General features: G+C 45.2%; 1 protein-coding gene across 7 annotated transcripts in view; it reads left to right on the forward strand.

Moving 5' to 3' along the window:
• rufy3 (RUN and FYVE domain containing 3) overlaps positions 1-23,507 on the forward strand; it is a 66,453-nt gene extending 42,946 nt beyond the window's left edge. For 4 of the 7 annotated variants that reach the window (XM_072583777.1, XM_072583778.1, XM_072583779.1 and 1 more), the window contains 8 exons: positions 2,202-2,369; positions 4,086-4,183; positions 10,563-10,682; positions 18,266-18,383; positions 20,193-20,278; positions 21,531-21,564; positions 21,658-21,738; positions 23,188-23,507. In XM_072583777.1, coding sequence (XP_072439878.1) covers positions 2,202-2,369; positions 4,086-4,183; positions 10,563-10,682; positions 18,266-18,383; positions 20,193-20,278; positions 21,531-21,564; positions 21,658-21,738; positions 23,188-23,334 — 852 coding nt within the window. In that variant the 3' untranslated portion in view covers positions 23,335-23,507. Of the gene's footprint in view, positions 1-2,201; positions 2,370-4,085; positions 4,184-8,314; positions 10,353-10,562; positions 10,683-18,265; positions 18,384-20,192; positions 20,279-21,530; positions 21,565-21,657; positions 21,739-23,187 lie in introns of those variants that run through there. The other 3 variants (XM_072583782.1, XM_072583783.1, XM_072583784.1) reach the window with 1 other exon arrangement.
• The last annotated feature ends 434 nt before the right edge of the window (positions 23,508-23,941 follow it).

A 23,941-nucleotide genomic window follows, 5' to 3' on the forward strand; every position in this document is an offset into this window, starting at 1 on the left:
AGCCCTCCTGTTTATATCTGTCAGCCAGGGCTCACTGATTGGGGCTGTTAATTAGGTCTAATCAGGGAACTCGGATTCTCAAGTCCAAATAGTTGACATTGTTACGGTCACTAGACTGTTCCTGTTCAATCAGCCAGTGAAAGGTGTCTAAACTCACCAGTACCCTGAGTCAGGTGAGTTTTTTTTTTGTATTATAAATCCATTCTCTGGGTTTGTGTAAATATTTCTGTGGTTTAGTTAATCAGTAGTTGGATAGGCTGGGCAGGTGCTCCCTGGGCAGAGACAGATGTGAGGAATTTTGATTGAGGTTTTCAAAATCACGAGGGGTCTGGGCAGAGTGGAGAGAGAGAGAGAGAGAAAACTAGGTCCCATTGGTGGAAGAATCAAGAATCCGAGGGCATTGATTGGTGGAGGCTGACAAAAGGAGTGATGGTAAGATGAGGATAACCTTTTGCAGTCATTGAGTGGTTAGGATCTGGGATGGACCATCTTGAGAGTGTGTGTGTGTTTGGGTGTGTGGAGGGCGCAGTGTGGATGTCTAGTGCCAGGTGCACAGTAAAGGCAAGCTGTTTCGAACTAAGAAAAAGAGAAGTTGCTTAGCTTTGAGGTTGGGGAATCTTTGAAAATTTCCACGCCACAGGGTTTTTGACCGAAACTGATACATTTGAAGTTTCTAATGACGTCAAGCAACGTGGAATAGCACAGTAAAACAACACCAATGTAGATGATCAGCCATAATCTCGGGGGCTGACTGGCTTACTCCAACTGCTCCCTGTACATCACAATTTGTAGCGCTCCTACAAACTGAGCTAACTAACTCCTGCTCACAGAGTCACACAGCACAGAAATAGATCCTTCAGTCCAACCAGTCCATGCTGAACATAATTCCAAACTAAACTGGTCCCACCTGCCTGTTCCTGGTCCATACCCCTCCAAATGTCCTGTCTCCAACAGTATAATAAAGCAGTTAGAGCTCAGTAGGCCATTCAGCCCGGTTTGGATGGGTTGTTGGGGTGCAGAGTGATGTGCTCAATTCAGTGGTTAGGGTCTGGAATGGACTGTCTGAGATCACAGGAAGAACATTCTGAACCTCTCCCCTCGCCTGTAGCGCAGTGACCCTTAGATTTGCACGTGAGCAGAGGTTACTGCAAGTGCTCTGGGATTTGATTCCACTTTATTATATTAAGTCTTTAAAGGAACATTTGTTTGAGTTTTAGCTGCAAGAAACTACACTGTTGGGCACTCCATCCTTGAGTAATTTGTGTTGGTTGGGTTAGGAATTTGACAGGAATGAGAGAAAGAGAAGAAAATTTAGTAAAAGGTCTGTGGTTCTCAATAGTAATTTCGGAGTTGACTCCATGTTCTTTTGAGTGTCATCATTATGAATTGGTCAGGTGGCTATTACTTTGTGAAGTGAAATGCAGTGATCGTGGGGCAATTTGAGTGAGTGATTTCCAGTGTCCTCGAGGATCAGTAACCAGAGGTTTATGGGAAATGGTAAAGAAGCTACAAGGGAGCGATGAGAAATCTTTACACACAACGAGTTAGAATCATGGAATCCTGACAGCAGGACATTCAACCCATCGAGTCACACCAACCCTAGGGACAGCATCCCTTTACCTTATCCTGTAACACAAGGTGTTGTGCTCTGTGCAAAGCGATGTTGGAAGCAGATTCCATCAGAATTCTCAAAAGGCAATTGGATAGATAGATTCCCTACAGTGTGGAAACAGGCCCTTCGGCCCAACAAGTCCACACCGACCCTCCGAAGAGTAACGCACCCAGCCCCATTTCCCTCTGACTAATGCACCTAACACTACGGGCAATTCACCCTGACCTGCACATCTTTGGACTGTGGGTGGAAATCGGAGTACCTGGAAAAAACCCACGCAGACACAGGGAGAACATACAAACTCCACATAGACAGTTGCCCAAGGCTGGAATTGAACCTGGCACCCTGGTGCTGAGAGGCAGCAGTGCTAACCACTGAGTCACCATGCTGCAAGGAAGAAATTGCAGGGCTATGGGGAACTCTTTCAAAGAGAGAGCCCCAAGACTGAATGGGCCCCAATGGTACCACCACCACGTGCTGTGCCAATTTGTAGTTTAAATACTCCCTGAAGGACCAGAATGGGATCTGGGGGAATATCCGTTTGTGTGGAAACTAATTTAAACTTTCCACCTCTGTCTGGCTGGTTTAGGATGTTGAGAAAGAGTTGGAGGTTCAGATTGGTATGAAGCAAGAGATGGAACTAGCTATGAAAATGCTGGAAAAAGACATCTGTGACAAACAAGACGTGTTGGTAACATTCCGGCAGCAGCTGGACGATGTCCAGGCTCTCAACCATGAACTGTCTCAAAAACTTCAGGTAAGCAACACAGCGAGTTGGTGCAGCAACAACAAAAACATTGATATAGTGCCTTATGAAATAGAAACACCAGCTGGTGTTTGACATGGGCACTGTGTTCCCTCCGTATTTGTGTGCTGCTGATAGGAAACACTAGCCTTCATGCTGACCTGGCTAGTAGCTCTTTGGGTATAGCTACAATACAGGTTACAGTTCAACAAGGCAGCTACACCACTGTGTTTTCAAAAGAGCAGTTCACAACGGCTTCACCAGGAAGGCCTCAACAATGGCACCCACGTCTGGTGGTAGCGGTGACCAAAGAAGATTTACCCATTTGCCTGTCCTTAGCGGTGTCACACCACACCGTGCAGTGAATTAATATTGGGCAGCTCAAACAAGATTCCAAATTTAAAGCAGTCCTTGTAGATCAGAAACAAAATCCCAAATTTCTGGGAAAACCCAGCATGTCTGTTAGCACCCGTGGAGAGAAAGCAAAGTTAATGTTTCAGGTCTAGCGACCCAGGTCTGTTTCCAAGTCTAGTTCTGAGGGACAGTCACTGCACCCAAAACGTTAACTCTGATTTCTCTCCTCAGGTACTGTCGGACCTACTGAGTTTTCCCAACAATTTCTGGGATTAACGTACATAATTCTTTGAGATTTGCATAGACAGGATCGTTAGGAAGGCATTTGGCGCACTTGCTTTCATTGCTCAGACCTTTGAGTATAGGAGTTGGGATGCCATGTTGAGGTTGTACAGGACATTGGTGAGGCCTCTTCTGGAACACTGTGTCCAGGTCTGGCCATCCGGTTATAGGAAGGATATTATTAAACTGGACAGTGTTCAGAAAAGATTTAGCATGAGAGGCATATACAGGGTAAATAGACAGGCTCTCTTTCCTGGGTTGGGGAGTCCAGAACTAGAGGGCATAGCCTTAAGGTGAGAGAGGAAAGATATAAAAGGGATCTAAGGAGCAAAATTTTCAGGCAGAGAGTGGTACGTGTATGGAATGAGCTGCCAGAGGAAGTGGTGGAGGCTGGTACAATTACAACATTTAAAAGGCATCTGGATGGGTATATGAATAGGAAGGGTTTAGAGGGATGTGAGTCAAATGCTAACAAATGGGACTAGATTAGTTAAGGATAACTGATCGGCATGGATGAGTTGAACCAAAGGATCTGTTTCTGTGCTGTACATCTCTATGGCTCTCTCACACGCATTCTTGCACTCTCAATGCTGCCAGACCTGCTGGATTTCTCCAGAATTTCCTGTTTGTATTCCCGATCTCCAACATCGGGAGTATTTTACTTTCAATAGGATGTCTTTGAGCAGGCAGGGAGAGGTGGGGAAGTGATGGAATTTAGAGAAAGGTGGGGATGAGCTGGGTTAGAGTAGGGTCAGGAATTGAGGGTGATTCGAGATCCGAGGTGTGACGGAACAGTAGATAATGGTAGTGTTAATGGTTGTAGAAGAGACGAAGTTTACATCCACAGGAGGTGTTAATAACAGAGTCAAAGTACATCAATTTGAAAGAGAGGAAGTGAGAGGGGCCTGGGGATGTGGGGGACATGAACCTACCCCCGGGGGATTGAGATTAACATGCTCTGTATTGGGAGCTGTGGGTTATATGTTCCCTAAATACACTGAGGGACTCATGTCAGACAGACTTGGGTCGGTCTCTCATGGTTTCATTATTTAACTGTTTTGCAAATTGTGGTTCTTTTCTGAAATATCACAGGGCTCTGATAATGTGATTAGACAGAAGAATGAAATCATTACTCGTTTGGAGGAGAAAGCGAATCAGATGAGCTGCACAATTAAACAGCTGGAGCGAAGGTAAATGAACAGCGAGTGTGGGCACGGGTCGGTTTGTGGGTTACTTGGGAAATCCATGTCTGTCCCCACTCTGAACAGCAGAGTGCTGTTTTATGATGCAACAAATATCCCTATGTCGAACTGAGAGCTGGGATACAAGAGAGGAGGATTTGGGTGATTTTCCACTGAGGAGGGCCCCCCTCTGAGTAATAGAAATGTAAATAATCCTGGATGGAATAACCATCACAGCTAAAAACCTGTTACCTGTGGGCTGTTTAATGCATAGCATGATTTTAATACTGGGGTATGTTTGGCTCTCTCTGCCTTTCACTCCCAGCACGGTGGCTCAGTGGCTGCCATTGCTGCCTCACAGCACCAGGGACCCAGGTTCAATTCCACCCTTGAGCAACCATACAAATTCCACACAGACATTCTCCCAGTGTCTGTGTGGGTTTCCTCCGGGTGCCCTGGTTTCCTCCCACAGTCCAAAAGATGTGCAGTTTAGGTGAATGGACGATGCTAAATTGCCCATAGTGTCTAGGGCTGTCCAAGCTAGGTGGGTTAGCGATAGATAATTTGGATTTACAGTGTTAGGGTAGGGAGTGGGGCTGGGTTGGATGCTCTCCAGAAGGTCAATGTGGACTCAATGGGCTGAATGGTCTGCTTCCATATTGGAGGGATTCTGATTCCTGTGACTGCTCCAGTCCCCTGTATGTTGGCTTTGATTGTATCTTGCCCCATTCCTTGGTGCATGTTGCAGTCTAGCCCCATGCTGACACTCCCATTTCCAGCATCACTGTCCCTATTGTGTCATTGGCGTTACCTCAGTCAAAGGAACTAAACTGGATCGTCCTATTCCAGTGTGGGAATGCTGTGAGCTGTATGCTCCCGAGTATGGTCAGACCATGAGGGAGTGAAGTTGTGCGTGTGAGAGAGTGTGCATGTTAAAAATATGAACCCTATAGAAACTAGGAGCAGCAGGAGGCCATTTGGCCCGTCAAGCCTGCTCCGCCATTTAATATGATCATGACCAATCATCCATGTCAGTCCCCTGTTCCCACTTTCTCCCCATACCCTTTAATCCCTTTAGCCCTGAGAACTATATTGAGCTGCTTCCTGAAAACATTCAATGGCCTCAACTGCTTTCTATGGCAGAGAATTCCACATGCTCCCCACTCTCTGGGTGAAGAGATTCCTACCCGTTATCCTTTACACTGTGACCCTGGCGATCATTGGCAACATTCATCCTGTCTTTACTCTGCCTTGACCTGTTGGAATTTTATAGGCTTCTGTGAGATCTCTCCACCTGCACCCCCCCACCCCCCACGGTCTTCCAAGCTCCAGCAGATACAGTCCTGACTGATCCAGTCTGTCTTCATACCTCAGTCCTCTGTCAAAAAGTGTGGTGCTGGAACAGCACAGCTGGTCAGGCAGCATCCCAAGATAAGGAGAATTGACATTTCGAGCATAAGCTGTTCATCAGGAATGATGGGGTGATCCAAGGGGGCTGAGAGACATATGGGAGACGAGTAGGACTGTGGGGAATGTAGCTGGGGATGTGATAGAATGTCGATCTAATGTGGATTTCACTAGTTTCCTTATCTCCCTGACCCCCACCTCGTCCCAGATCCAACATCCAACCCTCCAACTCAGCACCGCCCTCTTGAACTGTCCCACCTGTCCATCTTCCTTCCCACCTATCTGCTCCACTCTCCCCTCTGACCTATCACTTTCACCCCCACCTCCCTCTACCTATCACATTCCCAGGTACCTTACCCAAGTCCCACCCCCCCCCCCCCCCCCCTCCCATTTATCTCTCTGCCCCCTTGGGGCCATCCCCTCATTCCTGATGAAGAGCTTATGCTTGAAATGTCGATTCTCCTGCTCCTCAGATGCTGCCTGACCTGCTGTGCTTTTCCAGCACCAAACTCTTGGACTCTGGTCTCCGGCATCTGCAGGCCTCCCTTCCTCTCAGTCCTGCCGTCCCAGGAATCAGTCTGGTGAATCTTCACGGTGCTCTCTCTATCCCCTCACATCTGCCCCACTACTCTGTCATGTCCCAGACAGTGACCCACCTTCACGAGCTGGACAAGGGCCTGGGAGAGCTGTAACAAAGTTCAACGCTGTGCACTGAGTAGATCGATCCGAGATAAATAGCAGTTGTCTCTGCAAGTTTTGAGAAGGTTTGTAGCTCAGGGTGAGGTTCTGGATGTAGATTTGCTCGCTGAGCTGGAAGGTTTGTTTTCAGGAGGCCCACTGAAGATGTTACCTAGTAGGGTGACGAAACGTCTGGAAATGAACCTTCCAGCTCAGCGAGCAAACTACATCTAATAGTTGTCTCTTCGACAGACTCAACACCTTTGTTCAATTAATTTTTCCCAATTTTTAAATAAATAGAATGCTATTTGAGAGTTCTATTTCCAGATTCCAATCTGGATCTCTCCATTGTTTTAGATAGCTCTCATGGAGGCCCTTCTGTCTGCACTGACTCTGTGAAAGAGCTGTTGGGTTCATCTCACTCCATTGTTCTCCCAGTAAATTGTACTCTGTAACCTGCATTGCTCGTTCGCCCTATCCATCTCGCACTCTTGCCACCCCCCACTGTGTTCACTTCCACCCCCCCCCCTCACTCTTGTGTGTCGCCTCTCACGCTCTCTGTCTCTGTCTCTGTCTCTGTCTCTGTCTCTGTCTCTGTCTCTGTCCTGTGCACAGTCCGCTGCACTTTCTCTTTGTGTCAGCTATAAACAAACCTGACGCTGGGCGTTTGCCTGAATCTGTCAGAAATGCTGCTCGAGTGAAATTCGATCAGCATCGCGTCTGATGTCTGGAAGCTTTCTCCTCTGATACAGTCCCCAGGGTTGCTGCTTGCCTCTGCCTCAATTGTTCCCCTCTAGTGGTTTAGTTACGAAGTATGAGTGATGGGGCAGGAGGCACTGTTTGTTGAAGATGGTTCCCCCTCCCTGCGCACTCGATTTGGATGGTTGGACATTTCAACTTGTCCTTTTATTCAAACACCGCCACCTGTTGCAGAGACAGTGTGCAGAATGTACACACCAGCCTCTGAGAATGTCAAACTCTGGGACAGTGTGGGTTGGAGGTGGAAGGGGGTCAGCACTCGCAGGGGCAAGGCCAGTTTACTCCAAGAAACAACCAGAAATTGTTGGAAAAGCTCAATGGGCATGACAGCATCTGTGGAGAGAAATCAAAGTTAATAATTTGGGTTGAGTGATCCTTCCTCAGAACAGTTTACAGAGATCCATTTAATTCACTGAACAAACAACCGCTTCAACAGTGCTGTGCATAGTCTATTGATTTTCCTTTTAAGAAAAAGGAGTCTGTATGAACTACAATCACTGACACCAGTTATGGTACAGAGGCTCAGTGGTTAGCACTGCTGCCTCACGGTGCCAGGGATTCAGGTTTGATTCCAGTCTTGGGACCACTGTATGGAGTTTGTACTAAGGTGGAATGGCCACGGGAAATGCAGGGTTGCAGGGATAGGGTAGAGGCTGGATGTGGGTGGGGTGCTCTTCTCAGGGTCAGCGTCAACTCGATGGACTGAGTGGCCTGCTTCCACACTGGAGGGATTCTGCGATACAATGGCAGGCCCCTTCCTTCAGTAAGAAGCAGCTGGTGGAGGGGAGTTATGTCTTGTGTGAAAAAAAACCAGTGAGTGGATCATTTCTCCCAATCAATCCTCACCGCTCCAGCCAGTGATTCGGAGAGGCTGCTTGCACCCAGAGGTGAGGGCACTATATAATTAAAGTAATTTCCCCTTGCTGCAGACTCCATCCTGTTGTTCCTCCCCAGACCCCCCACTCAACACTCTTCCCTGCCTTCTGTATGAGAGAGATGGCTGGAAGGGGGCCACGTGGACCTGATGGGGATAGTGCCCTGCACACCAGCATTTCCAAAGCAATGTTTGTACCTGTACAATCTCGGGGGTGATGAGTGTGTTGAAACTGATTTTTAAGACGCAAGTGCTTAGCTCAAAAGACGAATTTAACCTGAACATTTGTTCATGGAAGTTCTGTTTACTGTGTTTCTCTTTCTTTCTCCTTATTTTTGTTTCATCTTCCCTATTGTTTTTTTTATTGTTTTTGCAATCTCTCTCACCTACCACCTTCCCTTTTTGCCCTGTCTCAAAAAAAGTGAAAATGATTTGATGAAGCAAGCTAGGAATCTAAACACTGCAGCAGGAAAGCTGGTACAGAGACACTAGGCACCGAGAGGAGAAGACATTCTACTAGCCCGGCAACAGAAGAGAAAACCTTTTTTTTTCAAAGTTGTGGTTACAGTTTGAAGTGCAGCATTTCTTTTTCCCCAATTTAAAAACAAATACAGAGAGATGTTTATGATAGTATTTGAGTACTTCATGTTTCACTGGCAGCCCTTTTATAGCCACCATTTCCCTGGCCTGGTTTTGTTACTGCTCTGTGAATGGTGCGATACTCTTGGGAGTCATTGACCACTGGCAGCAGAGATCCCCTTTCAAAGTAGTTGTTGTTTTAACTTGGGGCACAGGTTCGAGTGCAATTGAGTCGCTGTTGATTGAGCTTGTCTAAGTTGATACGTTGCAGAACTTAAAATTTATAATCTTCGCTATTTAAGTTTGCATAGTGGATTTGCCTTATTATCTCACACACATCTTCGCTGTCTCCCTACATTATAGTTTGACCTGAAGTGTTTCATTAAAAAAGATCCATTTGACCAGTTTAGTGTATGGAGTGACTGCCAACTGGGATAACCTCCAGGCTGCAGAGTACTGCACTCGATGCAGTGATAACCCCTCTGGCTCTAGCAGAGCAAGACCGAGTTTAGAGTTTGAAACCGATTGGGTTTGATGGATCTGGGCTTCACAGATCAACCCACAAGTTCACTCTTCCTGGTTTGTCCCTGACCAATTCTGCTCAGCTTTTGGTTTCTCTTTATCGCTGGATGGCGCCCATCGGAAATATCAGGAATATTGGTTTTGCAAGGTCACGAGTTGAGCAAGTGTTTTTCTGAGGCGTGCTGGAGTCAAATTTATTGAGGGCACTTTCATTGCATGAGGAGATTGCATGATGATGATTAGCGGAGTGGACTCGATGGGCCAAATGGCCTGCCTTCCACTCCTATGTCTTATGGAAAGCAATAAAGGAGGTGCAGCATGACCAACTATACTTGTGTTCTGTTTGGTAAAGTGGGGATTGCTCGTAGATTAGGAATGCCATCTAATAATGCCAGCACTGATTAAATGGGTGGGATTGTTCAGAAAGTATTTTTATAAAAAAATACAAACAGCTTGAGGGATGATGGCGACCGAGAGTAGGATCAGGTTAAATGGAAATGCAGGGCTTTGATGATACACGACAGAGGTGTTGAGAAATGATACATTGGACACAGCAGTTCCCATGTTTTCACTTCATGCTTTAAGCTCAGAGAATCTCAGTTTCATAACTTTAGACAAACACACTGACAATTTTTCAATTCCAAATTCTGCAACATGAAATAGTGTGATGATGATGATAAGATTTCACTCTAATAATTTGGGATGCGATTATTTGCAAATGAAAGCTGCCACACGTTGTAATGCCTTTTGGACTTCAACTGGACAATCCAATTTGGCCAAACCCCATTTTGGGTAAATTCTGTTGAAAGGGATCAGGTGCTGAAACCATTGTGTGAGACGCATGAAGAGGCCATTCAGCCCCTTGATCCTGTTCTGCCAGTTGTTGCGCTCTTGAATAATCTGTGACCTTACTAGTACACATTCCCAGGTGTTTCAACAGGACCTCCTGTTTAAAGTAAACTTACAGTGGGCTGATGCCAAAACACAACTGGATTTTAACTTAACCTTAGAGGATCCAGAATTAAGTAGCATATGTGGAATTAATTGTGACTTGTGTGGGACTAAATGGTTGCTTTCAGAGATAAATCAATTTTCAACAAATTAGATAATGCAGGACTTAATCGTGCAACCAATATCAGCTTTTGCACAATCCTGTCCAGAATTATTTTTTATTTAAACATGCCTAGATCGATTGTGTTAATGATGATCTGTTGGCAGTTGCACTGGAGTTAATTCTGGTGCAAGATGTGTTTTTGCTGGGGGCAAAATAATGTCGACAAAGACCTGTTTTGTTAATTAACCATCATTATTGTGAACTGTGTAGTAATAGATCCAAATAAACACATTGAAAGAAACCTTCTCACTGTCTGGAACCCCTTTCCTTTGTCGAGATTGCCAGTGTGTTTCTTTTTCGTTGTTTCTAACCATCATTGAGTTGTTTTTTTTTTGTTTTTGTTTTTAAATTTGATCTATTCCCACCCCTTCACCCGCTGCATCCACCACATCTCCTCTCTCTCTCTCTCTCTCTTTCTTTTGTTTTACCACAACCTCATCCGATTCAAATCCCAGATTGCAACAGACACAACACAACTGGCAGTTGGCTGAGGAAGCCAATTATCTCTTCAAGCAGGAGTTTGGGGAGAAGATCATCAGTCTCCAGAACGAAGTAGAACAACTCACAAAGCAACGGTAGGTGAACCCCTGACCACACTGTCGACTTGTGGGGGGACAGGGGAGGGTGAAATGGCTGTTCACTGCAAACTGGAGCTTTGATGTGGATAATCTGGTTTGCTTTATCCATTGAATGTTCAAAGAAAACAAGAATTTTGGTCTGGAGTTGGCTACGTTGGCTCTGGCTCTTGCCATCCAAGGAGAGATGTTGGCCAGTATACTTCAGATTCACCCCCCAGATTCCATCATTCCTTTCGTTCCCTCCAAAGCTGTACTGTCCTCCATCTGGAATAGACTCTGAGCATTTGTATCAGATCGGGTTAGAGAAATCCAAATAATAATTTTGAGCAAAGACATTGCCCCTTAGCTCAGTCCTAAATGGTTTCTAGACTGCAAGGTCTGACCTTTTTGTCAAATGCTGTCTGTTTTGGGGAGGTGTATAGTACAGGTCGTTCTGTGATAATGCACATTCTGTTAACCTGAATTTGCTATAATGTGATTGACGAATTGGGGTTTGTAAAGTGCAAACTTTTAGCAACGTGTTGGCTGTAATGTGCTTACATCACAAAGACTTCAAGTGCCATTTCTAAAACTGGCAATAAATGCCAGCCCAGCCAGCGATACCCACATCCCAAACAAACAATTTAAATATTGGCAAACTCGACGTGAGACAGCATTGATGTCCACTCCATTCATTTGTGGGTGTTGTTTAAGTAGAAAGTGATCCAGGTAAAATTACTCCAGTTGAGAAAGAGACATTAGCAATTAATCAGAGTGTTAGTTCCACAAAGACTTGATTTGTAGGAAGTTCATTTTGTCCACAGACCACCCCAAACTCCTACTGAGTCCACAGGCCATAAGACAAAGGAGCAAATTTAGACCATTTGGCCCATCAAATCTTCACCATTCAATCACGGCTATGTTTTTGAACCCCATTCTCCTGCCTTCTCCCTGTATCCCTTGATCCACTCACTAATCAAGAATCTATCTCTTCCTGTCTTAAACACACTCAGTGACTTGGCCTCTGAAGCAATGAATCCCACAGATCCCCCAGCCTCTGGCTGAAGAAATTCCTCCTCATCTCAGTTCTAAAGGGTTGTCCCTTTGCTCTGAGGCTGTGCCCTCAGGTCCTAGTCTCTCCGACTGGAAACATTTTTCTCCGCATCCACTCTATATTGCAGGTGTCTCAGTATTCTGTACGTTTTAATCAAAACCCCCTTCTGACCCTTCTAGACTCCATAGATTACAGACCCAGAGACCTCGACCACTCCTCATGTGCCCCTTGCTTCCTGGGATCATTCTTGTAAATCTCATCTGGACCCCCACCCAAAGTCAGGACATCCTTTGGACCCCCCGCACAAGGCCAGGACATCCTCCTTCAAATATAGGGACCAAACCTGCTCAATATTCCAAATGAACAGGTCCTCACAGAGTCTCTGCTCTTGTATTCTAACCCTCTCGAAATGAATGCTAATTTTGCACTTACCTTCCTAACTGCCCACTGAACCTCGGCGTTAGCCGGCCGCCCAGTGGCACGGTGACTTCTTTGCCCACTCTCCCAGCCTGTGGCAGCAGAGTTTCAAAGATGGGTGTTGAACTTTGACAGCCCCTCAATATGAAATTGAATATCTTAAATCGGCACATCCCACAAATGTGGACATTCATTTGCGGTTTCCTGTTGAGTGATTTGTTTCGAGTCACTGGTTTAGCTGTGAGTTATTCTCGGTAAATGAGTGACATGTCTGTGCATGTCCAGGAAGTGGATTGAAACACCCAAAGATGTGCTGCTCAATAAAGTGACCAATAATGTTCCTAAAAACGCTGGTCTGCAGATTGTAATAATGATGGGAAATGTGAGACGCAAATGAATGGTGTCAGTGTTTAAATTATTTGTTTGAGATGTGGGTACCGTTGGCTGGGCCAGCATGTGTTGCCTGTCCCTAATTCCCCTTATGTTAACTAACCACATTGCAGTGGCTCTGAGTCCCATATAGGCCAGACCAGGTAAGGGAGCCTGATTGCCTTCCCTAAAGGACATTAATGAAATGTGATGTGGAGGAGTTAGTGTTGGACTGGGGTGGACAAAGTTTAAAAACCACACAACACCAGGTTCTGGCCCAACAGGTTTATTTGGAAGCACTGGCTTTCAGAGCGCTGCCCCTTCATCAGGTTTTCCATTATAACAATTGACAGTAGTCACCATTAGACCATTTTTTAAAAAAAAAGTTCAAATTTCTGCAGTGGTGCTATTTAAACCAATGTCCTCATAAAATTAGCGCTGAAAATGTGTTACTGGAAAAGTGCAGCAGGTCAGGCAGCATCCAAGGAGCAGGAGAATCGACGTTTCGGGCATGAGCCCTTCTTCAGGAGGAGATTCCTGAAGAAGGGCTCATGCCCGAAACGTGGATTCTCCTGCTCCTTGGATGCTGCCTGACCTGCTGCACTTTTCCAGCAACACATTTTCAGCTCTGATCTCCAACATCTGCAGTCCTCACTTTCTCCTCCTCATAAAATTACAAGTGCAATGACATTAAACTATCCCATCATATCTCCGATAATTCTGCAAAGATTCATGAAAGGTTGTTGGAGGAACTTTGTAAAGAGCACATGGTGATAGACTGTGTGTGAATCTAGTATGAAGCAGTATGGCAAGAAGTTAGCTTGGTATGAAAAGGTGGAAGAGTTGGTGAGAAGTTGTGAATGTTTCTTAAGATTGAGAAATGATCCACTCACAGTTCCTTTCGTTTTGGATACATGTTTCAATCGTTGCCCCGGACCAGAAGTGCCTTGTGTTGAGGTTTTGAGAGGTGGGTTGATAGTTTTTGGGTTGTAAGAGCTGTTAGTGCCACATAATGGTCCAGCAATTACTTCAGAAGAGTTGGGAATGTTTGAGTGAGAATGAAGTTGAACTCTCAACCCCTAACATCAAGGGGGACCTGTAGAATGGGGTGGACCGGTTACAAACAGATCTTTGCAGATGTGGTTCCCAGGTGACAAGCCAGGCTGTCATACCTTCTCTTTTATGAAACACCCCCAAAGTCTCCAATCTGCTTCCCCTCCTAAGGAGTTAAGCTAATTTTAAACTTGCTCCTAAGGTAAGGTTTAGTTTTCTTACAGGTTAGGGTGGATTGAGCGTGCTAAATTGTGCTGAGGTGTGCAGGGATGTGCAGGCTTGGTGGATTAGCCACGGGAAATGTAGGGTTATCGGGGGTTGTTCTTCGGAGAGTCAGTGCATACTCCACGGATCACACAGTCTCTTACTGCATTGGCAATGGGAGAGAATGAGCAACCTTCTGTAGTCCAAATGTATCCAAATATCCAACAGAGCAGTACAAAAGCTGGAAAGGAAGCTAAATTCTCCAGTAACAGAATCCACCAGTAGAATGAACTGTAGTCCAGTGTCTGTTTAAGACAAATTATTGTCACAGTCTGTCATTAATGGAATTGGTCACCAATCAGAATTGTGACCCAGTCAGTGCCGTTAAGAAAGCAGAGACAAGATAGTGGAACTGGAAGGAAATACACCACTGCAAAGGATTGGGATGAATTGACTGAAAGTATGTAGGAAGAAGCATGCGGTTTTGCGAGAATTATGCCAGGGTTGGAGGATCATGGTTATATGTTCAGACTAAAGAAGTTCCTTTGACAGAGGTTTGTTTGAGGGTTTAGGTAAGTAACGAAAGAGGAACAGTTTCTAATGGCTGAAGTGTTGGTAAGCAGAGACCAAAGATTACGATAATTGGCAAAATCAACAGAGGCGTAATAAGAATGAGCTAACTATCCACCGGAGTCAATTGGACACTGGAAACCAATTCAGTAAAGACCTTTAGCAGGGAATTGGATAAATACTGAGGGCAGACTGTGGGATGTAGAGGCAGTGGGCTGAATGGGCAGAAAGCTAGATGGGCAGGGATACAGTCTGATGGGAGAATTATAACCAACAGCATGGACCTCGTCTAGTAGATAACTGCCCCCAAAGTGAAGCAAAAAAAATGACAAATAAAAGCAAAATACTGTTGATGCTAGAAATCTGAAACAAAAGCAGAAATTGCTGGAGAAACTCAGCAGGTCTGGCAGCATCGGTGGAGAGAGAAAAGGAATGAATGTTTTGAGTCCTGTATAACTCTCGTTTTGAATCTGTAATAGACGCCAGTGTTGATTAAGCAGGCTGCAATGATAATGTTTGGAGACGTCTAGAACAGTTGAATACCAACAGTGGATAGAAATTAGGATTCTGGTTTAATGCAAACAGTATGCAGTGCACCGTTTTCACACAGAGGGTGGTGCGAGTGTGGAATGAGCTGCCAGAGGAAGTAGTGGAGGCTGGTACAATTACAACATTTAAAAGGCATCTGGATGGACATATGAATAGGAAGGGTTTAGAAGGATATGGGCCAAGTGCTGGCAAATGGGACTAGATTAATTTAGGATATCTGGTCGGCATGGACGGGTTGGACTGATGGATCTGTTTGTGCTGTACAAATGTATGACTCTAAGTTGAAATGTCTTCATTCAAACTGATTATATTTCAATAGGAAGTATCACTTTTATTTTCAGGTATTTACTTTGCTTAATTAAAAGCAATCAGTTAGGAGCAGATTGGATGTTTTTTCACCAGTGTAAGATTAGAAAAGAATGTATTTCAAATTGCAGTTATAGCTGAATCAATCCCACGCTGTTTAATAGAACATAGAAGAATACAGCGCAGTACAGGCCCTTCGGCCCTCGATGTTGCGCCGATCAAAGCCCACCTAACCTACACTAACCCACTATCCTCCATATACCTATCCAGTGCCCGCTTAAATACCCATAAAGAGGGAGAGTCCACCACTGCTACTGGCAGGGCATTCCATGAACTTACGACTCGCTGAGTGAAGAACCTGCCCCTAACATCAGTCCTATATCTACCCCCCCTTAATTTAAAGCTATGCCCCCTTGTCATAGCTGACTCCATACATGGAAAAAGGTTCTCACTGTCAACCCTATCTAACCCCCTAATCATCTTGTACACCTCTATCAAGTCACCCCTAAACCTTCTTTTCTCCAATGAAAACAACCCCAAGTGCCTCAGCCTTTCCTCATAGGATCTTCCTACCATACCAGGCAACATCCTGGTAAACTTCCTCTGCACCCGTTCCAGTACCTCCACATCCTTCCTATAGTATGGCGACCAAAACTGTACACAATATTCCAGATGCGGCCGCACCAGAGTCTTATACAACTGCAGCATGACCTCAGGACTCCGGAACTCAATTCCTCTACCAATAAAAGCCAGTACGCCATATGCCTTCTTCACTGCACTATTTACCTGGGTGGCAACTTTCAGAGATCTGTTGTTTGATTCCATGCCCCCTGATGTGTTTGCCTGAAACATATTAACACGATTCTCCCCACAAGTCCTTATCAGCGTAAGCTCCACATTCTCCCCACGCTCTGGGTAAAGAAAATCTCTCCTGATCAGTTAGATTGATGAGTGGCTGTCTCTTATTTTTAACACTTGGATATCCTCTGTAGTGGAAATATCTTTCCCGCCTCTCCCTATTGAACCTGGCGATAGTTTTAATCTCTTTAACTGTGTCACCCTAACCTGGTCACCTCTGAACGAGAGAAAAGACCCCTTTTTAAAAACACAACTCCACACAACGGGCATGTATCTAACACCATGCAGGTGAGGGTCTGGATACAATTGAAAACAGATGGTGATATTTAGATGTTGATGCTTTTGATCTTTAATGGTGTTGCTGTCTCCAGTACCCTGAACTGCCTGATACAGTGGGGGTGCGCACATGGGGATTGTGGGTGATTTTATAAAATGTGTTTATTGTGGTTTCTTTGGGTCAGGAGTGTCTCACAGAGAAAACATGGGAGTGTTCCCCACCCTAAGCTACTGAATAGTCCCCTAGAACCATGTCTGCCCTCTTCCTTCTCCTGTCCACTCTGGTGTCCCTATCCCATTCTGTTTATTTGATTGTTGGGGGTCCTTTTTCTGTGGGTCCCTGTCCGTGATGTCTCCGTGACCCTGCCCACCAGTCACTGTGTCAGTCCAACTGAGCTGAGACCATTCAGTCCATTTAACATGGTCCAGCATTCACCTGAGATTTGTGACTGATCCGTTATGTTAGTGTCATCTGCAGGTCTCCCATCTGCAGCTCTTCCAACGAACAAAAAAATCAATCGATGTGAAATTTTGTGTTGATGCCCCACCCATCCCCGACCTGGTGGATTTTGGGGAAGAGGGTGAAGGGTCAGTGTTTATTATCCCCACTTTGTGAAGAAGTGTCCACACACTCTCCGTTTCTGTGTGGGTTTCTATGACATGCTCTGGTTTCCTCCCACAGTCCAGAGATGTGCAGGCCGGGGTGGATTGGCCATGCTAGCTTACCCCATAGTGTCCAGGGATGTGTAGGTTAGGTAGGTTAGCCATAGGAAATGCAGGGATAAGATGGGTGTGGGTGGGATGCTCTTCAGAGAGTCAGTGTGGACTTGGGCCAAATGGCCTGTTTCCACACTGTACGCATTCTTGTTCCTGTCTCATTCACCAAAAACAATTTGTGCTTTCTGATATCACCCTGAGTTGCCTTTTTTTTTTAAAAGGATGAAGGAACAGAAAATGTTGGAAAGAGCAGCTCTGGCAGTGTCTGTGGAGAGAGAAACACAGTTATTGTTTCAGATCAATGACCTTCCATCCAAACCCTAACATAACTTTTTTCTGAATTCCACCACTCTGTTGGAAATGACACCAAAGAACATAGGAGCAGGAATAGGCCATTTGGCCCATTGAGTCTGCTGCACCATGAATGGGAACATGGCTGATCTGATCATCAACTCCACTTTCCTGCCTCTCTCTTCTCCCCCGCCCCCTATAATTTTTGATTCCTTTCCTGATTAAAAATCTCCACCTTGAATGTACATAATGACCCAGCTTCGACAGCCCAGTGCAGTCAAGAATTCCATCGATTCACTCTCCTTGGGGAGAAGACATTCCTCCTCATCTCTGTCTTAAATGGGTGACCCCTTAGTCTGAGATGATACCCTCTGGTCCTACACTCTCCAACAAGGGGGGGGGGGAAGCAAGCTGTCCACGTCTCCCCTGTCAAGTCCCCTAAGAATGTTGTATATTTCAATAAAGTTGCCTCTTCTTATAAACTCTTAGTACAGGCTCAACCTCTCCTCCATAAGACAGTCCCTCTATCCCTGGGATCGATCTGGGTGATCGATTGGCAGATAAAGGCATTGAGCGATTCATTATCGTAGTGTAACCCTTTTACTCCAATATCTTTGAATCTGCATTTAACCCCAGGTCAGAGCTCACAACTGAACAGTGTTCCTGCAGGATGGGATTTGATGAAAGTTTGAGTGTCATTCCAGACTTTGAGATGAAGGATAACATTCCAGTTACTACTTTTGGATGGAAATCTAATTTGGAAACTTGTCCAGTTGGTTTGCTGTTTTCACTTGTCCCCGTGCTGCTATTTTTTTGTTAGCTCTGGGTCTCATGCCAACTCAAAGCTGGAACCCCTTTGTGAAATTATTGTTGTCAAACTAAACCATTGAAATGGTTTCTCCATCACTCAGTCTGATTGCATTCTTTCTTTCTACAGTTCCCAGTTGGAAACTTGTTTGAAGGAGCAGAGATCAGGTTTACACAATGATTCCATTTGTGATAACGATGTAGAACAAGTCAAGAGAAATCTGCAACAAATGGCCAATATGCAGAAGGTAAACGATCAATAAAGACATTGAATTGGGCTCAAATGTTAATAGGAGCAGAATGAATTTTCAGTTTTAGCGAACTTTGAGAAGGTTTGTAGCTCAGGTTGAGGTTCTGGATGTAGGTTTGCTTGCTGAGCTGGGAGATTCGTTTTCGGACGTTTTGTCACCCTACTAGGTAACATCTTCAGTGAAGCACCAGTGGTATGGCCCGCATGTTATTTGTGTGTAGATTTCCTTGGATTGGTGATGTCATTTCCTGTTGTTTCTCTTAGGGTCATTAAATTTACCACCCCTGAGAAAAAAGAACAGGAAAGACATCACAGGAAATGACATCACCTACCCAAGGAAACTAAACACAAATAAAGCGGGCCATACCACCAGTATTTCACCTGAGGCTCACTGAAGGTGTTATCTAGTATGGTGACGAAACGTCTGAAAATGAACCTTCCAGCTCAGCGAGCAATCTTACATTCAGAATGTTCAGTTCTGGCAGGTAACACCTCATGACCTTTTCCAATGCTGTGGCATTCCCTCAAAAACCTCTCCACTCCACCTCTTTAGTACTGTCCTTCAGCCTTAATTTTCTGATTCAAACTGGTCACCAAAGGTTCAGTATTTCTCTGTACACCTTGGTGCTGCCTGCTGTTTGAAACAGTCTTGTTGGAATGTGATTATATTCAAGATGCTCCGGTTTCCTCCCATGGTCCAAAGATGTGCAGGCTTGGTGGATTAGCCTTGGGAAATGCAGGGATAGGGTTGGAGGGATGCTCTTCGAGGAGTCGTTGTGGACATGATGGGCCAGATGGTCTGCTTCCACATCTTGGGGATTCTATGTTGGTATCAATACAAGTGCCACATGAAAGGACAAGCTGTGGTTCGAGTGATTGATGCTGTGAACGTTATGGTGGTGATGGTGGAGCTGCTGTAGTGTGGACCTCATTGTCACTACTGAGAGGGACAGCAGTATTGGAGGGAGTGCACATTGACTCCAGTGAGTGGCTGGCCTTCTCCTAGATGGTGCTGCTTCACAGGAAAGTGTGGAAACTGCACTCTCAAGCAAGTGTCAGTTACCAGTTGGGGTGTAAATTGAGTGAAAAGCATTACTGAGTTCTGAAATGCTGTAAAACTCTAAAGATGAATATTAAGTAGAGTTTCAACCTGCCCATTATCTGGCCAGGCCAGTACCTGAACACTCGAACTGCATCTGTCACCTTTATTGACCAGGTGGGATCAGCAGGATTGACATTCCTATATCCAAGCAGTCCAGGTTTGAATGCAACAGATCCAGACAGTATCAAAGCTGGGCTTGTCTCGTGGCAAATAACTTTTCTGGGGGTTATCTTTGACAAGAAACTGAATTGTTGTACCATCTACAAGATGTACTCCAGAAATTCACCAAAGTTCCTTAGACAGCACCCATGACCACTTCCATCAAGAAGGACAAGGGCAGCAGATACATGGGAATGCCACCCCCTGCAAATAGCCATCCAAGCCACTCACCATCCTGATATGGAAATATATCGCTGTTCCTTCAGTGTCGCTGGCTCAAAGTCCTGGAATTCTCTCCCTAAGGGCATTGTGCGTCTACCTACAGCACATGAACTGCAGCGGTTCAAGAAGGTAGGTCACCCCCCCCCCACCTTCTTAGGGGGCAACTAGGGACGGGGAATAAATACTGGCCCAGTCAGTGACGCCCAGGTCCAATGAGTGAAGTTTTTTTTAAAAAAAATTCCTGTATCATTGCTGCGTTTGCAAACGGCTTTTGTTTATTCCCCAGTCGAATGTTTTGTTTTGTTGACCATTTGTTTATGGCAGGAATTGGAACAACTTCGGGAAGCAAACAAGAGACTCCAGGAAGTAGGAAAGAATAAACCTTCAAATGGAGTGCACCGACGCAGGAGGTATTCTGACATACACTATGTTGTGTTTATAAAAAGTGTGGAGGTGTTTATTTCTATGTTGCAGAATGGTTGACTGTCATGCAATGATAATAGGTTTTGTAGAGGAAGGTGTTTGAGGAATTGAACAGCATTGGGAACAGAATCCCCACTGTGAGCAGCTCCTTCTATAACTAGGTAAAAACAATGACTGCACATGCTGGAAACCAGAGTCTAGATTAGAGTGGTGCTGGAAAAGCACAGCAGGTCAGGCAGCATTCAAGGAGCAGGAAAATCGCATTCCTGATGAAGGGCTTTTGCCCGAAACTTCGGATTTTCCTGCTCCTCGGATGCTGCCCAACCTGCTGTGCTTTTCCAGCACCACTCTAATCTAGACTCCTTCTTTAACTGTCTTACTAACACCATCCAGACTGAAAGCATTCATCAGTCTGAACCAATGGTCAAAAATCAATTCAACATATCTTAATTATTTTTATCAAAATTCAATCCACATGTAAAAATGAGGACTAGTTCTGAAAGTGAGGGAGGTGAAATGTTCCAGATGGAATTTCCTCTTTGCCTTTTTTACTCATTTGTGGGACATGGGCATCGCTGGCTAAGTCAGCATTTACTTCCCATCCCTAATTACCCAGAGGGCAGGTAAGAGTTAACCTCATAGCTCTGGGTCTAGAGGTCACTTGTAGGCCAGACCAGGTACAGATGGCAGTTTCCTTCCCTGAAGGACATGAGTGAACCAGATGGGTTTATCTGACAATCAACAATGTATTTGTGGTCATCATTAGATCCTTAATTCCTGATATTTTATTAAATTCAAATTCTACCACCTACTGCGGTGGGATTCAAACCTGGATCCCCAGGGCACTGTCTGGTCCCCTGGACTAACAATCCAGTGTTAATACAGCTAGGCCATCACTTCTGTGTCCAGCTTCTAAGAGAACTCTCATTACCACAAAAGTAAATTTAATTTTCTCCTCATTTTTTCATCCTATGTCAATTCCCCTACAAGACTGTAAAGAAATAAGTAATCTTCGCTCCTCTGCCTGTCTCTATCCCTCTGTGTCTGTCTGTGTCTCTGCCCCTCCTGAGAATCTCTCTCCCCTGCCCTGCCCCACCCCACCCCACCCCACCCTCCCACCTCTGTTTCCCCCTTGCCAACTCACCACAGGGCTGTAAACTTTCTTTACATAATGAGCTCAATAATCGATAGATTGCGAAAATTGTAACTGAATGCAAATCATCTTTAATGTGTTTTCAGGTCAAGCACACACACAGTGACAGAAGCAGAAAAGGTTAGCAATTTTTTTTTGTGTTACAATCCTTGCAGTTTTGTACATTTTCCTAAGAGGCTGGTTTTTATAACTGTCCTACATTGTGTCTCACAGGAACCTGACTGGTCAGTACTGGAAAAGCAGAATACAATTTGCAAACTCTGCCAAGAGGAAGCCTCAGTAACCAGGGAGAAGGTAGATTCTTCATTATCATGTCCAAACCACTGCTGCCTGCATTTGAAATCTCCCCAGGTCCTTTTTCCCTGTACCTGTGTGCTCACTAACTGACAGTGACTGCTTGATGCGGTAATATCCTGATTTGTAAAAGCTTTCACCCTTGACTTTAGATTCCCCCCTTGTGACCTAGCCCTGTTTCCCGTTCTGTCATTTCCTCTCTGGCCTCTTCTACATCCTGGATCGTGTTTTTAGTGCTTGCCTTCAGTTACCAAGGTCACAAGTTCTGGAACCCCTCCCGGTCTCACTACCTTGTTGTTTCCTCATTTTTTTCAGTTGCTCCTTTAAACATTTCTCTTCAATGAAGTGGTTGGGTGATTGTCCTAATAGTTTTTTTTTGTTTAGTCACTTATTTGGGGACCTGGGTGTTGCTGGGCCAGCATTATTACACATCCCAACTTGCCCTTGAAATGCCCCTTTTACGTGGCTCAGTGCCCTAACTTATATAATGCTTTAATATAAGGATTCAGAGTTGGATGGTGGGGGAATAATTGTACTTTTTAATGAGGATGCTGGAGCTTTCAGTTTGAGCACCCCGAGTCAGGCCAGTGCAATGTGTCCTTCATCAAAACACACCTGAGCTTTCAATAAACTTAAATCGCTGATAAACCGGAGGGGGTGGGGGAAACACAGGAAATGCCCCTGGGACGTGGGTGACACGGTGGCTCAGTGGTTAGCTCTGCTGCCTCACAGCACCAGGGACCCAGGCTCGATTCCACTCTCAGGTGATTGTGTGGAGTTTGTCCATGCTCCTTATGTCCCAGTGGGTTACCTCCACATGCTCTGGTTTCCTCCCACAATCTAAGGCCGTGCAGGTTATGTGAATTGGCCATGCTAAATTGCTCATAGTGTTCAGGGCAATGCTGTGTTGTAGGGATAGCCATTGGAGGGGGGTCCAGATGGGATGCATCTCCTTGGAGGGGTGGTGTGACTTGATGGGCCGAATGGCTTGCTTCCATACTGCAGGGATTCTATGATAGTCTAAGACATTTTGGATATTTCAGCCCGTGGTGCCATTGCCTTCTGCAGGTTGAGCACAGTAATCTTTAATATGGCTGCAATCACTTTTCTGTTCTCTCCTCTGTACGCTTTTACTGAACTTCCCCTTTCTTAAAAAAAAACTCCCTAACTTTTGATAAAGCAATTGAATTGTGAGTGAATTCTAAATCTGTCCCTTAATTGTATAACTATTCATCCAAACTGTCGTCCTTCCTATTTGTGTTGTTTACGTACTTGACCCAAGGAAATGTCAGCTCCTCTAACCATCATGTCGCTGGTTCAGACCAGACTTTACCCAGTCCAGATATTAAAGATGGTGATGTAGACCCTGACTAGTTCTTAACTAGGTCACACCCACTCCCTGATGACCTGATGTGGATTTAAACAACAGCTGTGATTTTTTTTTAACAGAAACGCTGCAGCAATTGCCTTACCATCGTCTGCAGTCAGTGCGCCGTCAATGAGCTGCCGCTACCTTCCTCCATCCAGCCTGTGAGAGTGTGTAACCCTTGCCATGGAGCCTTATTACAGCAGTACTCGACAACATTGCCACCCTGACACACTCGCGCGCGCGCGCGCGCACACACACACACACAGTTGATCAACTGACAGCCGTTGATTGAGTGAGTGCGGGGACAATCGAGGCACCTCTCACCTTTTTGTCTTTCTCTCATGAGGTTAATGCACAAATTTGTGTAAATTCCACATTTCCCCCGCCCCCCTCCCTCCACCCCCCCCCCCCCCCCCCTCTTTCCCCCCCTCCCTCCCTCCCTCCCTGGAAGAAAACCCCTTGTTTTGATACAGTTCTGAGTGATGCAGTTGCATGCTCGTTCATGCTAATGGTAAACTCTCTCTGTTAGTGAGATAGTCTACTGATGACCAGCAGCAATTGTGTACTGCAATGAGCTAAAAATATCTGAAATCCGTCCAACATTCAGGTGCTTAACCTTTGTCTAAGGATGAGGAGACACTAGATTGTCTCATTAGTGTCACCAAAGTGCCCCTTTTTTTAAAAAATAAGGAAGCAATTAACTTAAAGGGAAACAAATAACTTAAATGTCTATTGTCAGTGCCCATCAACTGACCTCAGTCTGTTAAGGTGACCTTCATTAAAAATAAGAGATTAGATACTCACTTTCTGGGGCTATTGGGAGCAGCTATTTGG

The sequence above is a fragment of the Chiloscyllium punctatum genome, chromosome 14, assembly GCF_047496795.1.
Source record: "Chiloscyllium punctatum isolate Juve2018m chromosome 14, sChiPun1.3, whole genome shotgun sequence".
NCBI classification, from domain to species: Eukaryota; Metazoa; Chordata; class Chondrichthyes; order Orectolobiformes; family Hemiscylliidae; genus Chiloscyllium; species Chiloscyllium punctatum.